The sequence below is a fragment of the Schistocerca gregaria genome, chromosome 2, assembly GCF_023897955.1.
Source record: "Schistocerca gregaria isolate iqSchGreg1 chromosome 2, iqSchGreg1.2, whole genome shotgun sequence".
In the NCBI taxonomy this organism is placed as follows: Eukaryota; Metazoa; Arthropoda; class Insecta; order Orthoptera; family Acrididae; genus Schistocerca; species Schistocerca gregaria.
This window is the reverse complement of record NC_064921.1, coordinates 339,657,157-339,674,143: the sequence shown is the minus strand read 5'-3', so window position 1 is coordinate 339,674,143 and position 16,987 is coordinate 339,657,157. Positions and strand designations below refer to the sequence as shown.

The following is a 16,987-nucleotide window of genomic DNA, read 5'->3' as shown; positions in this document are numbered from 1 at the left end:
ACAAATTCTTTTATGGTCAGCATCACCAGTTATTTGAAATCATTAGGTGTCTTAATGCAAGGGGAGAATCATTTGGAAACAGGTATGATGGATGAGATTGATACTGTCGAAAGAAAAATGATGCTATGAAAAAATCAGCTTCAAGATCATGACGTGCGACATTTCCTGTAACTCAAGGCAGTCATTTATGGACCAGACATGACTGACTACATTTCAGTAACTGAAACATTTCATCACAAGTTCTGAAAACGATTACAAGACTGTGCACAGCTGAAGACTTGTTTAGATTTATTTGTCAGGTCAATCTCAGTTTTTTATGCTGATGTACCTCATTACTTCAAACTTGAGCTGATTCACCTACAGTGTGGCATCCAGCTCAATGATGTGTTTTTCCAATACAGAAAGATACAAGACTTTTATGAAATGTTATTCCAAGAGCAATATCCTCGACTGCTGAAGTTGTTTCAATCTTTGGTTCAACATATGTGTGTGACCGTTTTCTTTCGTGTTATGAAATTGACAAATTCCAGTCATTGTTCAGGTTTAACAGATTTTAATTTGCGTAACACCATCTGTTTGCCTGTATCACAAGCCATATTTACAGATATATTGCGTATTCTAAAATCAAAATGTGTATAAATTTATAAACATCAAAACTTAATGTTAAATACCTATTTGTAAAGCTTTTTGTGTTCTGTTCACTGTATATAATGTAATTATTTAATCTACTAGTAAAATTATTGCTTTGGCAGAAAAATAAAAAGTTGAAAATAAACACATGTAAAAAATTCCTGCTTATAAAAGCATGCTGCAATATTTGCCTTTTGGAAGTGGTTGCTCTGTATTGGAAACACATTTTCCTGAGTTTGTCATATGTGCAGCTTTCAGCATATAACTGTCTCATTTACACACTAGCTCAGAATAGTGCAGTGCTGGGGCAAGCTGGAGTACCGAGCACACTCGGCTGCGCTCACAGAGTACAAGTGTGCACAAAGAGCGCAAATCCTGATGAGGCCTGCTCTAGAGTAACTGCCACATATCAGTTATATTAAACTCGGGTAGTGATGCAGGTCTGCAGCTCTTTCTGGGTGTAAGATTGATTGTAAAGATTCTACTGTGGAAATTCCCAGTCATTTCAATTCATGTGGGCTATGACCAAGCACAAAGGCAAACACAACAACCTAAAGATTCCAAGAGGTCCTCAATGAGAACTCCACTCAAAACTGTGACTTCATATAAGGAATTACCATATCTATACAGAAAAGAAGGAAATGCTTCAAATAAAGGTTACTATACACATTTTACATACCGGGTACGGAAAGCATATGATGCAGTAAAAAGTCCAAGGCTTAATTTGATTGAGCTTTGAGAAAAAGAAGAAGAAAGTGTAAAAGATCCCAGCCTCAGTGTGTAAATAAGGATGTGATCCTGGTGCAGCAGTTGCAAATACCACTTAAACAAGTGATGTACATTTGTCTTTTCCTACATCTGCAACACTGACCAGACTATTTTTATACTTTGGGTATTGCAAAACCATTGCCGTTGTATATTTATGAACATAAAAATGCACGCATATAGTATATTAGGAAGATGAAAGCATCTGCAGTCAAATATGTACAACAAAACATGTATCAGCCATCCAATCATCACATGTTTATAGGTCAACAAGTGAATAATGCTGTGGGTCACAAGTAGCCCAGTGAAGCTTGTTGGTAAAAAAAAATAGCACCATTGCTTGTAGACACATTGGACAGCCCATGGTATCTGGGCCATATCCAGACACAATAGCTCCTGTCAACCCAATCTGTCACATCTCTTCATTGACCCATCTCACTGTGCTGATTACTTGCAACTGTCTGGCACTTACACACCAATTCACTGTCATGACCTACATCAGTGTTTGAGAGTCACCTGGCCATCTGGTAACAGTTACACACATCTACTGTATTCCAAAAGCAGTGAAAAATATTTCATCTGATGAGCTTATATCAGCATAGGTGAGTGCTGAGCATTAAATTGTGTATATAATTGCTGAATATTCTTCCTCTGTGTATGTCACAAAATTAACATTATTCCTGGTATTATATCTGTTGGCATTATTTGCCTCTGTTTCACTGTAAAGGTAGTCTGACCTGTGATACAATGAAGATGAATGAACTGGTAAGAAACGGAATTTGAACAATGTTAAGTATCATATACTGAAAAATATTGTAAATGAAGCTATTGCAATAACATATACTACTTCTCATTCAAAATGGAAGGAAAGTAGAAAAATTATAAGAAGACTATGGAAAGAAAGGTCTCTTAAAGAGAAAAGAACACCCTGAATGTAGTGAATTTCATGGGAGATCCACAGTCATTATGTAATCATGAGGAAAAAAGTTTGACTACCAAAACTTTGTCTATCTGAGAAGTAGATATTTTTTGTGTGTGCAATTTCATGTACACATCTTTTGTTGGAACATAATATTTTGTCTTCCTTATAACTTCTTTATCTGTCACTTTTCAATTATTACTATATTGTTCAAATCTGATATTAGTTTCTGTTTATGGACATTTTAAGCATTTGAATGACCTCTGTTAACGTATGTCATTCATTTTGTTGTGGGGAAAAAATGAAAGAATCATGTCTGTACATATTAACTACCTTGGGATTTACATGAAGTGATATTAATAAATCATAAAAATTCTACATCAAGAATGGCACACATAGTTTTAACTAAACTGCTTTGAAAATGAGTCCTTTCCTGAAAACTTATTTTTAGTAACAGAGGGACCAATCTATTATTCTCTCACCAGTTGTGAAGTAGATGGAGGGTTGTACACACCTTCAGAAACACAATATATGAGGGCATGCTGAAAAGTAATGCCTCCAAATTTTATGTGAAAGCTCTTAAAGCTTTTTTAAATAAAACATTATTAACATTCTACATCTTTATTATTCATGTCTACATATTTATTTCTTAACAAAGCACCCTAGTGATGAACACATTTTCCTAATGAGACACCAGTCTGTTGATATAATCTCTGTAAAAGGTTTGATTTTGTAGAAGGAACCACATTGCCACCTCTGCTTGTACCACTTCATCAGTATAAAAATTATGTCCCTGAAGATGCTCTTTTAAGTTTCTCAATTGATGCTCTCTTGTTTTTGGTGTCAGAATGGTGAACCCAGGTTTTATCACCTAACACAATGTTGTTAAGGAATCCATCCCCCTCACACTCAAAATGCAAAAGAAATTGTTGACATATGTGCTTATCATCTTTGTTTTGTGTCAGTAGTGAGCATTTGAGGCGCCCAGCATACATGCAGTTTTCTGTAACAGGTCTGTAGTGATGGTCTGTACATGCTCTAGCAACATGCCCTTGTTACCTAAGAGCTGTGTGTGCATTATACAGTGATTTTGTCTGATGAGTCCATCAACTCAATTCCTATGAGTCTTGTCAGTTGCTGTACACAGTTGTCTACTCTGAGCTCTGTCACACCTGATGAGTTTAGCACGAGGCATTTCCTTCATTAAGAGCATTCAGAACCCAGCATTGCACATTACTGATGTCATTACAATCATCACTATACACAGCTTTTGTTCTTTGATGGATTTCAATTGGAGGCATGTTTTGTGTGGTGAGAAACTTGATTACAGTACACTGTTTGTTGACTGACATAGTTACATTTCACACTGCCAAGTTACACACTACATTGCAGTGCCCTCTGGTGAAAGAGGGTTGCAATATGCAAAGTCAGCCAAGTAATATGCATGACATGTAATGCCTCAACCGACATTGAGAACAGAATAAAAAATTCAGAGGCATTACTTTTCAGCACGCCCCCGCAGTAATAATTATATCTACAGTTTGATGTAAGTGTTCAAAGTTCCAGTATAAGAAACTAACTTGTCAGTTAAGAAATACAATTGACAGGCTTTGGTTCATTGACAGGATGCTGAGAGTGACAGTTCTAATGGAAAATGTTTATATGGCTCACCCTGAAATAAGGCTCTAGTGTATGGCAGATAACTGATATGTACATAGTATCACTGAATAAGTGATAATTTGGTCAGATTAAGTGCAGAGCTATCAAAATGACAAATTACCTCATGAGAAGTAAATAACCAAATTTCTGGTACAGTTTTGACTGAATAATTTATGAGTGTTATGGGACACATTACATTTTACTCACATGGGGGCTGTTGAGATACATTTGTTGCAGTATATTATGAGGCATATAAACAACCATTCTTCCAATAATCTCCAGTATTTGCACAGCAAAAATTCTTCTACACATTCACTAAGGTCTAAAGCAAAGAAAACTGGCAGTGAGATGAATGTGACATAAAGGGAAATTTGCTTTGAAAGCCGAAAATTCAATAGGCAGGTGATTAAGATACACTTCATGTCAGGTAAAATTATATTTTTGAATATTTCTTTTTAAGTTGATGTAACTATAGTAGTAAAACAGTGAAATGTGCATTAAATGTAATTGATAATGTGATGATAAAAAACGAAAACCATTTCAATTGATGAAACCATTCAGTTTTTAAATAAATTTGTGGAAAATAGGGGGAAGTAAATACAGAATGGAGCTGATACAAAGAAAAATTTTCTGGTAATAGGGCTAATAACAAACAGCTCCAGAGAAAATATATGGTTGATGTTAAACAAAGGAAAAATGTACAAGGGTCAGATCATAATTAAGAAACATAAAAAGGCAGAAGAGAAACTATTAATGGAATTTTAAATCATCTGCTTCTCTATTTCCGCTTACCAATATAAGTTTACCAAATAGAAGTCTCTCCACATTTTCGTCTTCATTCTTTTTGTTATTATCCATTCATTTTGTCACTGCTACAATGCAAGGTCTTATTCTGATGGAGGCAAATTTGAATTCTCCTGTGGGCAGACTGATTTAGTTTCCTGTGATTTCCATAAATCCCCTCTTTGGAATCAGTCTATCCAGTTGATCTAACAGTCCATCTCTAATGGTTTCATTGTTGACAGAGTGTTAAACCCTAGGTTGCTTTCTTCTGCTTCTTTTGCTAGCAGAATTTAGTTAAAACATTATTTAACACTTCCTGGTGTGGTTCTAGCCATGTTGTATCTCTTTGTGTACTGCTTAACATACACTAATGAGTTAACTTCAGGCTTCAGTTTATTTTCTTTTTGTCTTCTTACTAGTTGATGTGGCCCATCATGAAGTCCTCTCTTACGCCAACCTTTTCATCTCAGAGTTGCACTTGAACCATACAAATTATTTGTTGGATGTATTCTAATTTCTGTTTTCTACAGTTTTTACTCCCTACAACTCACTCTAGTACTATGGAAGTTGTTTCCTCATGTCTTGACTCATGCCTGTCATTCTGTCCATTCTTCTTGTCAATTTTTTTCTTATGTTCCTTCCTGCACCAATTCTGTGGGAAACTTCTTCATTTCTTACCTTATCAGTCAACTTAATTTTCAAGACTTTTCTACAGTACCACACTCCAACACTTCAGTTCTCTTCTTTTCCTGTTTACCCGTAGGCCTTAATTCACTACTATGCAATGTTGTGCTTCAGATGTAAAGTCTCAAAAAGTTATTCCTCAGATTAAGGCCAGGAATTCCCTCTTTCCCTGTGTTAACCTACTATTTATGTTATCTTTTCTTCATCTGTCATGAGCTATTTTGTTTCCAATGTAGCAGAATTCCTTTACTTAATTACCCAAGGTTATCACTAACCTTGTTTCTGCAACTCCTCAACCCTTTTGTCCTCCTTCGATCACTCTAAATCCAAATTCAATGCATCCTGTAATTCTTTTTCACCTTCACTGGGAATAGCAATGTCATCAGCAAATATTATCATTGATATTCTTTCACTGTGAATTTTAATCCCATTCTTTGATATTTCTTTTATTTCCATCATTGCTCCTTCAATATGTAAGTGAACAGTAGGAGCAAACAACTGCATCCATTTCTTACACCTTGTTTAATCCAAGCACTTCATTTTTGGTCTTCCATTCCTATTGTTACCTCTAGGTTCTTGTCCATATGTATAGTATCTGTCTTTCCTTATAGCTTACTTCTATTTTTCTCAGAATTTTGAACATCTTGCTTGATTTTACATTGTTGAATTCTTCTTCCAGGTGACAAATGCCAAGTCTGTGTTGATTTTTTAAAAGTCTTGCTTCCATCATCAATAGGAATATCATAATTGTCTCTGTAATGCCCTTACCTTTTCAAAAGACAAACTGATCATCTAACAGACACTCTGCTTTCTTTTCCATTCCTCTATATGCAACTTGAGTGCATGAGCCATTAAACTGATTGTGCAATAGTTCTTGCACTTATCTGTTCTTTGTATTTTCAGGATTGTGTGGATTATATTTTTCCAAAAGTCTGGTGGTATATCTTCAGGTGCATAGATTCTACACACCAACTTGAATGGTCACTTGGCTGCCACAAACTACGATGATTTCAGAATTTTCAAAGCTCTATTAAACAATGACTAAATCTGGATTCCTGTTTTCCATATAGATTCCCATTTCTTCCTCAGCTGCATCATCTGACAAACCCTACCCCTTGTAGAGGTCTTCAATGTACTCTTTCCACCTATGTAAACTCTTCTTTTTATTTAAAAGTGAAATTCCCATTGCAGTACAAATAATGACACACTTGTTTTTAATTTTTAAAATTTATTAAAGGTGTGTAACAATTTTTCATTCTGACAGCGTATTAATTATGGAAATATTAGCAGTTCCAGTTCACTGTAATGTATTCACATATTTTGACAATATCCTGACAAATGATCAGGGTAGTAGGTATTGTATTCAAATGTTTTATGTTTTTTACGTTATTCTTTCTGACATGTTCCACACCCATGAGAATTATCACATTTTTGGGTCTATGGAACAAAAACTAAATCTGATCTAATCTTAATCTTATCACCTAAGGTGGTTTGACCTTTCTGTACACTGAATCAGCATTTCCAATAACGTTTCATTTTTGATTTCTTTTTCTCCAGCTGTTTTGCCTTGGCTTCCCTGAACTTGATTTTATTTCATTCCTAAGAGACTTGTGTTTCTGTATTTCTCAATTTCTCTGAACCTTTTGGTACTTCCTCCTTTTATCATTTAAAGTATTTTGAAATTCTACAATTTGCCCAATATTCTGCACGATCTTCAAGTACTCCTATGATAATTAGATATTCTCGTCTGTCCTGTTAATTGTGTCTGAGACATTACAGTTTCACAAACTGTGACACATTCATGGGTTAAAACCATGATCTAGGAAGTGTAGAATAAATTTATTTTATTTCTATCAACGATTGTAAACTTTTTTGGGTCTTAGACTACCAATTTTGGTCATGATCACCATCTTCAGATTGATTTTAAAACATGTCCTAATACAAGGGGGGATAGCCAAATAAAATAAAGATTTACTTTTTAAAAGTAACATATTTGCAAATTGTTCACAAAACAACCGTATTCTCTTCAAAATACTCTCTATTACAACTAATATAGTTGTCACACTGGTGCTCCCACTGTTCAAAATAGATTTGTAGTCATCTTTAGAAATGGCTGACAGTTCCTCCCTTGTTTTTTTTCCTTGACCTTTTCAGTGTTGTCAAATCGATGTCATTTCATTCTGCTTTTCGTGTGAGGAAATAATAAAAAGTTGCACAGAGCCAGGTCAGGCAAGTAAGGCATGTGGGACAGCAAAACCGTGCCATTTTTAGCCAAAAACTGTCTAACAGAGATGGCTGTGTGTGCAGTTGCATTGTCGTGGTGGAAGAACCAGTCACCTGTCTGCCCAAATCTTCCATTCAAATTTGCTGAATGGAGCTCCAAGATAACCTTCTAATCTCTGACAGTTGATCAGTTGTCTGTCGTCAGCCTGTGAGCATAAGCTCTCGAATATTTTGAGTATTTTTGTTGATTTGGCAGTTGATGGACATCCAAAATGAAGTTTATCATCAGTCGACATGTCAGCACTCTTTAATCAAGCAAAGAACTTATATACTTGAGTTTTACACATAGCGTTATCTTGATAAGCAGTTTTCAACATTAAAACAGTTCAGCAGCATTTTTACCGAGTTGTTGTTGTTTTTGTTGTCTTCAGTCCTGAGACTGGTTTGATGCAGCTCTCCATGCTACTCTATCCTGTGCAACCTTCTTCATTTCCCAGTACCTACTGCAACCTACATCCTTCTTAATCTGCTTAGTGTATTCATCTCTTGGTCTTCCTCTACAATTTTTACCCTCCACACTGCCCTCCAATACTAAATTGGTGATCCCTTGATGCCTCAGAACATGTCCTACCAACCGATCCCTTCTTCTAGTCAAGATGTGCCACAAACGTTTCTTCTCCCCAATCCTATTCAATACTTCCTCATTACTTATGTGATCTGCCCATCTAATCTTCAGCATTCTTCTGTAGCACCACATTTCGAACGCTTCTATTCTCTTCTTGTCCAAACTATTTATTGTCCATGTTTCACTTCCATACATGGCTACACTCCATACAAATACTTTCAGAAATGACTTCCTGACACTTAAATCTATACTCGATGTTAACAAATTTCTCTTCTTCAGAAACGCTTTCCTTGCCATTGCCAGTCTACATTTTATATCCTCTCTACTTCAACCATCATCAGTTATTTTGCTCCCCAAATAGCAAAACTCCTTTACTACTTTAAGTGTCTCATTTCCTAATCTAATTCCCTCAGCATTACCCGACTTAATTCGACTACATTCCATTACCTTCGTTTTGCTTTTGTTGATGTTCATCTTATATCCTCCTTTCAAGACACTGTCCATTCCATTCAACTGTTCTCCCAAGTCCTTTGCTGTCTCTGACAGAATGACAATGTCATCGGCGAACCTCAAAGTTTTTATTTCTTCTCCATGGATTTTAATACCTACTCCGAATTTTTCTTTTGTTTCCTTTACTGCTTGCTCAATATACAGATTGAATAACATTGGGGAGAGGCTCCAACCCTGTCTTACTCCCTTCCCAACCACTGCTTCCCTTTCATAACCCTCGACTCTTACAACTGCCATCTGGTTTCTATACAAATTGTAAATAGCCTTTCGCTCCCTGTATTTTACCCCCGCCACCTTTAGAATTTGAAAGAGAGTATTCCAGTCAACATTGTCAAAAGCTTTCTCTAAGTCTACAAATGCTAGAAACGTAGGTTTGCCTTTCCTTAATCTTTCTTCTAATATAAGTTGTAAGGTCAGTATTGCCTCACGTGTTCCAGTGTTTCTACGGAATCCAAACTGATCTTCCCCGAGGTTGGCTTCTACTAGTTTTTCCATTCGTCTGTAAAGATTTCGTGTTAGTATTTTGCAGCTGTGGCTTATTAAACTGATAGTTCGGTAATTTTCACATCTGTCAACACCTGCTTTCTTTGGGATTGTAATTATTATATTCTTCTTGAAGTCTGAGGGTATTTCACATGTTTCATACATCTTGCTCACCAGATGGTAGAGTTTTGTCAGGACTGGCTCTCCCAAGGCCATCAGTAGTTCCAATGGAATGTTGTCTACTCCAGGGGCCTTGTTTCGACTCAGGTCTTTCAGAGCTCTGTCAAACTCTTCACACAGTATAGTATCTTCCATTTCATCTTCATCTACATCCTCTTCCATTTCCATAATATTGTCCTCAAGTACATCGCCCTTGTATAGACCCTCTATATACTCCTTCCACCTTTCTGCTTTCCCTTCTTTGCTTAGAACTGGGTTTCCATCTGAGCTCTTGATGTTCATACAAGTGGTTCTCTTATCTCCGAAGGTCTCTTTAATTTTTTTGTAGGCAGTATCTATCTTACCCCTAGTGAGATAAACCTCTTCATCACATTTGTCCTCTAGCCATGCCTGCTTAGCCACTTTGCACTTCCTGTCGATCTCATTTTTGAGACGATTGTATTCCTTTTTGCCTGCTTCATTTACTGCATTTTTATATTTTCTCCTTTCATCAATTAAATTCAATATTTCTTCTGTTACCCAAGGATTTCTACTTGCCCTCGTCTTTTTACCTACTTGATCCTTCGCTGCCTTCACTACTTCATCCCTCAAAGCTACCCATTCTTCTTCTACTGTATTTCTTTCCCCTATTCCTGTCAATTGTTCCCTTATGCTCTTCCTGAAACTTTGTACAACCTCTGGTTCTTTCAGTTTATCCAGGTCCCATCTCCTTAATTTCCCACCTTTTTGCAGTTTCTTCAGTTTTAATCTACAGTTCATAACCAATAGATTGTGGACAGAGTCCACATTTGCCCCTGGAAATGTCTTACAACTTAAAACCTGGTTCCTAAATCTCTGTCTTACCATTATATAATCTATCTGATACCTTATAGGATCTCCAGGGTTCTTCCATGTATACAACCTTCTTTTATGATTCTTGAACCAAGTGTTAGCTATGATTAAGTTGTGATCTGTGCAAAATTCTACTAGGTGGCTTCCTCTTTCATTTCTTAGCCCCAATCCATGTTCACCTACTAAGTTTCCTTCTCTCCCTTTTCCTATACTCGAATTCCAGTCACCCTTCACTATCTGAATAATTTATTTTATTTCATCATACATCTCTTATATTTCTTCGTCATCTGCAGAGCTAGTTGGCATATAAACTTGTACTACTGTAGTAGGCGTGGGCTTCGTATCCATCTTGGCCACAATAATGCATTCACTATGCTGTTTGTAGTAGCTTACCCGCACTCCTATTTTCCTATTCATTATTAAACCTACTCCTGCATTACCCCTATTTGATTTTGTGTTTATAACCCTGTAGTCACCTGACCAGAAGTCTTTTTCCTCCTGCCACCGAACTTCACTAATTCCCACTATATGTAACTTTAACCTATCCATTTCCCTTTTTAAATTTTCTAACCTACCTGCCCGATTAAGGGATCTGACATTCCACGCTCCAATCCGTAGAACGCCAGTTTTCTTTCTCCTGATAACGACATTCTCTTGAGTAGTCCCCTCCCGGAGATCCGAATGGGGGACTATTTTACCTCCAGAATATTTTACCCAAGAGGACGCCATCATCATTAATCATACAGTAAAGCTGCATGCCTCGGGAAAAATTACGGCCGTAGTTTCCCCTTGCTTTCAGCCGTTCGCAGTACCAGCACAGCAAGGCCGTTTTGGTTATTGTTATAAGGCCAGATCAGTCAATCATCCAGACTGTTGCCCTTGCAACTACTGAAAATTCTGCTGCCCCTCTTCAGGAACCACACGTTTGTCTGGCCTCTCAACAGGTACCCCTCCGTTGTGGTTGTACCTACAGTACGGCTATCTGTATCGCTAAGGCACACAAGTCTCCCCACCAGTAGAAACAAAATTTCACACCTGCACATTGTTCACTTAAACTTGCCATCATAAAAAAATGAAACAAGAACAAAGCAGTGCTAGCAAAAATGGTCACTGCAGATGAACAGAAAAAGTCATGTCAACAACAAAGGCAGCACTGAACTGCCAGCGAGTTGCACTATACATGCCTAGTGGCAGAAATACGTACTACACAAGCTCTGCCCACGCCAACGGTATTCCCATTTTCTGTGGGTATCCCCTCCTATAATGAAGCCATAGTGGCATTGTCAAAAACACATACAAAATTAGCTTAGCTTTGTTGCACATATTTAAAAGATGGTGTAAACTAGGTGACAGTGCTGGCAGAGCCTTACAGTGCTACAGTTCAAAGTAAACTGTTTATTTTGAAAAGTATCGCTGTCAACAGAATGGATTTGCCACCACTGTGGCCTAGTTTAAACCATATTTTAAATATGTGTGACAAAGCTAAGCTGGTTTTGTGTGTATTTCTTGACATTGCCACTATGCCTTCATTATTAGGACGTAAAACAGATGGGAAGATGGTCATCACTGAACAGAATTGGTAGTCTCAGGACTAGAATGTTTTGTGTTCATTGATGGAAATGAAAGTAAATTATGTTATTAACACTATGTGCTTTACATACAGTGTGTACAAATAGAGAGTGATTTTGAGGTGGAAGACACAGTTTTGCACTTCAAATGTGCCTTTTGAAGCTCAGTACTTTTACTAAGAGTTTACAGAAATAAAATTTAAATAGGTACATTTCATTAGGGACTATAGGAAAAGATGATTCAGTTTTAAAAATGACAATAAACTGAAATAATTGGGTTGCTGATGCAGATATGGGAGACATCTGAGTTGATTCTAAGACAGCTTCAATATGTAACCACAATGTTTTGTTGCATTCATATCATTTGTACAATTAATATTTGACCTTTTACTCAAATTTTGAATTTTTTCCCTGAAATAATGGATTAATATTATATCCATTGTGGATTTAACTAATGTCAAATCTCATAGAAAGATGATTTCTTCATAGTAACATGTTTTTTTATGTTGATGATGTTCTGTGACTATGTTTTTCACATTATTTCTTTGTATGTGATGTGCTTAGCTTTATGTAAATGTGAGGTTAATTTCTACATGGATTTTTTTATACTTGTAGTTCTATTTTCCGTGGCTGTCATACTGTGTTAATTTGTATTAATAGTAGACATTAATTTTCAGTGGTAATATTTCCATGTGTGTTTAATGTTCAAATTTTTTGACGGAATTGTCTAGACAGATGGAATATAGTACACTTTCTGTGCTCATTTTGTTTCAGAGTTCACCACAACAGACTGGCACAGATGGAAGTATGTGCAAACGCTACAGATGTGCAAATTGTCCATATCTCAGTAACAGCAAGAGCCAGTTCCTTTACCACAAGCAGTTTCACAGACCACGTGGAGCACCTTTCAAATGTGGTATCTGTTCGTATAATGTTAGCAAACGCCACCTACTTCATCAGCATCTGCGTGTGCATGGCATTCTTATTCCACCCCAGAAAAGTCCCACCAAGTCTGGAAAAGAGAGCCAGGATGAAAGTGCTGATGAACAAGTTCAAACAGCAGTGTCTGGAGACATTAAGAGGCCAACAACAATGGTAGACCACCGACTAACATCTCTAGATACTAGCGGTTTATCACAGGTGCCATTAGTTTGGGTTTCTCGAGAGAGTAAATTTTTTAAAATGTACAAATGCCGATACTGCCCACATGTAAATTTTCGTAAAGCTAATATCCTGGAACATGAGAAAATGCATACTGACAGAACCAAAGATGTTAACAGTCATAATGATAGTGGAGGGAAAGCTCAGTCAAGCAATAATCTAGTTCAGCACCATTGTCCAGAATGTAATTACATTTGTAATAATGCTGGAGTACTATCATCACATGCTAAAGTTCATCAAGGATTCTATGGTCAGATTCATGCCCTGGTAGATCCTTCTAGAACAGATGAAGCGCAGCTTGAAGAGCTTTCTGCAATGGTGAATATTGAGAGTGATTGTACAGGTACTAAGCAACCTATAAATAATATTAAAAATGAACAAACAGGAAGTTCTGATTCAAGTAAAGACATCTCATTAGCTGCTGATGGCACAGAAACTTCTAAAAAAGATGAAAATCCACAATGTGACCCTTCAGTTTTGGAGGAATCTGTGTCTATAAGTGACAGTACCAAGAGAAGTCTTTACTTTTGTCCTCGCTGTCCTGCAAGATTCTTGTGTGAAAAGGAATTGAAAATTCACCGTAGGTACCATATTTTCCATTTGTCACACGTATGTGAGTTTTGCTCCTACACTGCTAAGCAGCGATCCTACCTACTTGCTCATATGAAAGTCCATACAGATGAATACCAGAAAAAAACAGACGTGCTTCTTGAAATGTACGGATCACGTCAGGAATATCCTCGGCCACAGATAGCTGTTGACAACCCTGAGGCTGCTAATGTCATGTGGGTAGTTATTGACAAGTCAGGAAAAAAGGACAGCAGAATGGATCCACGTGGAACTGACAAGCATTATACCTGTGATCGTTGTCCTGCGAAATTCCTTAAAAGTGATTCTTTACATTATCACATATCAATGCATGGAGGTCAAGGACAGTACAAGTGTAAATACTGTGACTACACTGCTAAAACATTTGGTCACTTAATTAAACATGAAAATGTTCACCAAGATAGAATATTTCCTCTAGACTCTTCTCTTCTATCAACAACAAACAAAGTATCACCTGAGAGTGTTTCTGACAGAAAAACTTTTCCACAGTCTGATGCATCTGAACAAAAGACCATTTCACAAAAGGTTTCACCAGAAAGAAGTGGCATATTACAATCTGTCTCAAAAGATCGTCCACAGCTGCATGTAGATCCACAGTTTGGAATTCTCATGCATGGAAATCCCGACTTCATTTATCCCACTTACTTAAAAAATGGTAGACTGAAAGAAAAACGTTATAAATGTCACAAATGTCCTTCAGCATTTGAGAAACGTGAGCAATACAGGACACACCTTTCACTTCATGGTGCGAAGCAGAGATACAGATGTGAAAAATGTGATTACTCCGTAAAGTACTATGCCAACTACATACAGCATATGCGTAAACACAAGGATAATGATGACGCCCAAGCAGCACGGTTGATAGAAAAAAAAAAGTCTGATCATGAGTTACTTGATATAAAAGAAGAAATTACAGAAACAGAAGCAGAAACAGAAACAGAACCGGCATCAGTACCAGAGTCAGAAGTGGAACTACAATCACAGCAGCAGAAAGAACCAGAGCCAGAGCCAGAGCCGGAGTCAGAACAAGTACCAGTACCAGGACCAGTACCAGAACCACCACAAGTACCAGAACGAGAATCAGAACTAGTACCAGTACCAGAACAAGAATCGGAACCAGTACCAGAACCAGAATCAGGACCAATATCGATACCAGTACCAGAACCAGAATCAGGACCAGTAACAATACCAGTACCAGAACCAGAGCCAGTGACAGTAACAGAGCCTGAGGTGCAGTTTCAGCCAGAAGAGACTAGTAAACCAGCAGGAATTCGTGCTAGGAAGAGTATTGGATCTACTTCTAAACCTGGCCCAATTCAGATGACTGTAGCAGATCGGCAAATACTGTTACTGATGCAGATGAAACATGCAGAAAGTCTGAAAGCGTCGCAAGAGACTTTCAAGGAGCAGTTGCAGAAAAGCTACTGGTGCCCCCATTGCCCCTATTCGACTCCTCAACATGATGACCTAGAAATCCATATTAGGAAGCACACATCAGCATCTGGTATACAGTCAAATTACCTATGTGATTACTGTGATTACTCTGTGCCATCTGTTCATTTTTTACGTGAACATCACAAGTTGCACTTTGCTCAGAAGAGGTTTGCAACAGAATGTTTCATGAAGAGTAGATGTATACAGATATGGAGACAAGAAACTGGTGAAACAGACAGTGTAGAAACTGGTAAAGACCAGCCCTCTGAGGACTGTAAAAGATCAGGAAAACATCTAGCATTTAAAGATAGGGGAACTTCTGTGGAAATTCAGGACAGATTCGAACCAATTTTACAAGTGGAAAGTGATTGTGTAAATCTGGACATAAATGCAGAGAAGAAAGTCACAATTGATTTAGATACTGGTGACCCAATTGACATGGAAGCCGATTACCAGGAAAGTGGTGATACAAATGATAGTTCTGCAGACAAAGAGAAATTTTTAGAGGAACTCGACTTAGAAACCAAAGAAGCTGAAATGGAAGAAGCTGAAATGGAAGAAGCTGAAATGGAAGAAGCTGAAATGGATACTGAGATACCTCATGAGTTGAGGTGTGTGATTAAGCAGGAACTACCAGACAGCGAATATGCTGAGGATGATAGTTCAAGCATTGTTGATGGTACAATAGAATCCACAGAGTACTTGAAAAGTGTCGAAGATGTGTGTATTTCATGACATTAGTTTAAAAATAACAATTAGTCTAGACATTTGCAGAACAGGAAAAGACTGGCCAGATTTACAGATTTTACAAGTTAATTTGTGTATGTAATTAGCCGCTGTGTGCAGTGGTAACACCATTAATATGCCACTGAATAATGTAGTTTACAGAGAGTGAGTCTGTGAATTAGAAAAAGCCAAAGCAAAGATTTTAATATTTTCATAAGTGTATATATGTAGAGTTTGTGCATAAGTTAAGTTAGTAAGACTTTTTTCCAGTTCAGAGGGATATACATCTCTCGTAAGTCCAAGGGACCATCTATTTGACCAACAAAGACTGTTTAGAAAGCACTGTAGCTTATTTTCCTTCATGTTATGAGCTGATTTAGCAGAACAATTCAGCAGTTTTCGTAGTTACCTCCTTTGTCATTGTTATGTGATGTGCTATTCTGCTCATGACTGTGTGCATCAGAAATAAGCATTAATTGGCAGTTTTTGTCTTCCCTCTAAGTTATCATAAATAAATGACTTTACAATTGTGAGACTATATGTATGAATGTAAATGCTGTTATTAAAAAAATACACACACAATGATAATTTACACCCATCACAGAGTACAAAAAAACTGTAAACGTGTTAAACAGAATCCTTCCTTCTTTGAGGGAAAAGAGAATTATTCACATTCTGACTGCTCTTTTTCTGTGCCTCTCGTACTGTAATTTTCGTAATACATGTGCAAATATTTGTTATTTAAGTTTATAAGCTTCATGAAGTTATTTCAAATGTTTTCTAGACTGGATATCTAGTCATATCCAAATTAGAATAATAATTTATAATAAATTATATTTTATGAATAATTTTAATTTGTACATTATTTAAATAATCACCCAACTCCTGTATCTGCTCCTCATTTGATTTTATGTCATGAATCAGTTTAAGAAATTAGCTCATCTGAATGTAGTTATACATGTAATTGGAGTAAATGAAACTAAAAAAAAAAAAATCCACTTTATTTCATTCATGATGTGCAAGGTAGGTAGAGTATTAATATTTTTACTGTATTTTTCGTATGATTACCAACATTACAGCAAGTGAGTCCATCTCAATCAGTGTTCTGAGTAACAGTTGTATTTTATATTCCTTCACATAGAAGAAGTTAATAGTTTCAAAAGCTAGAAACAGTTTTTTCATTTTTAAGTACATCTA

The 16,987-nt window shown here is 36.8% G+C and overlaps 1 protein-coding gene across 5 annotated transcripts in view; it reads left to right on the top strand.

The window, feature by feature from the left end:
• LOC126337007 (uncharacterized) overlaps nucleotides 1-16,639 on the top strand; it is a 702,260-nt gene extending 685,621 nt beyond the window's left edge. For all 5 annotated transcript variants that reach the window (XM_050001254.1, XM_050001256.1, XM_050001255.1 and 2 more), the window contains one exon: nucleotides 12,635-16,639. In XM_050001254.1, coding sequence (XP_049857211.1) covers nucleotides 12,635-15,799 — 3,165 coding nt within the window. In that variant the 3' untranslated portion in view covers nucleotides 15,800-16,639. The remainder of the gene's footprint in view (nucleotides 1-12,634) is intronic.
• The last annotated feature ends 348 nt before the right edge of the window (nucleotides 16,640-16,987 follow it).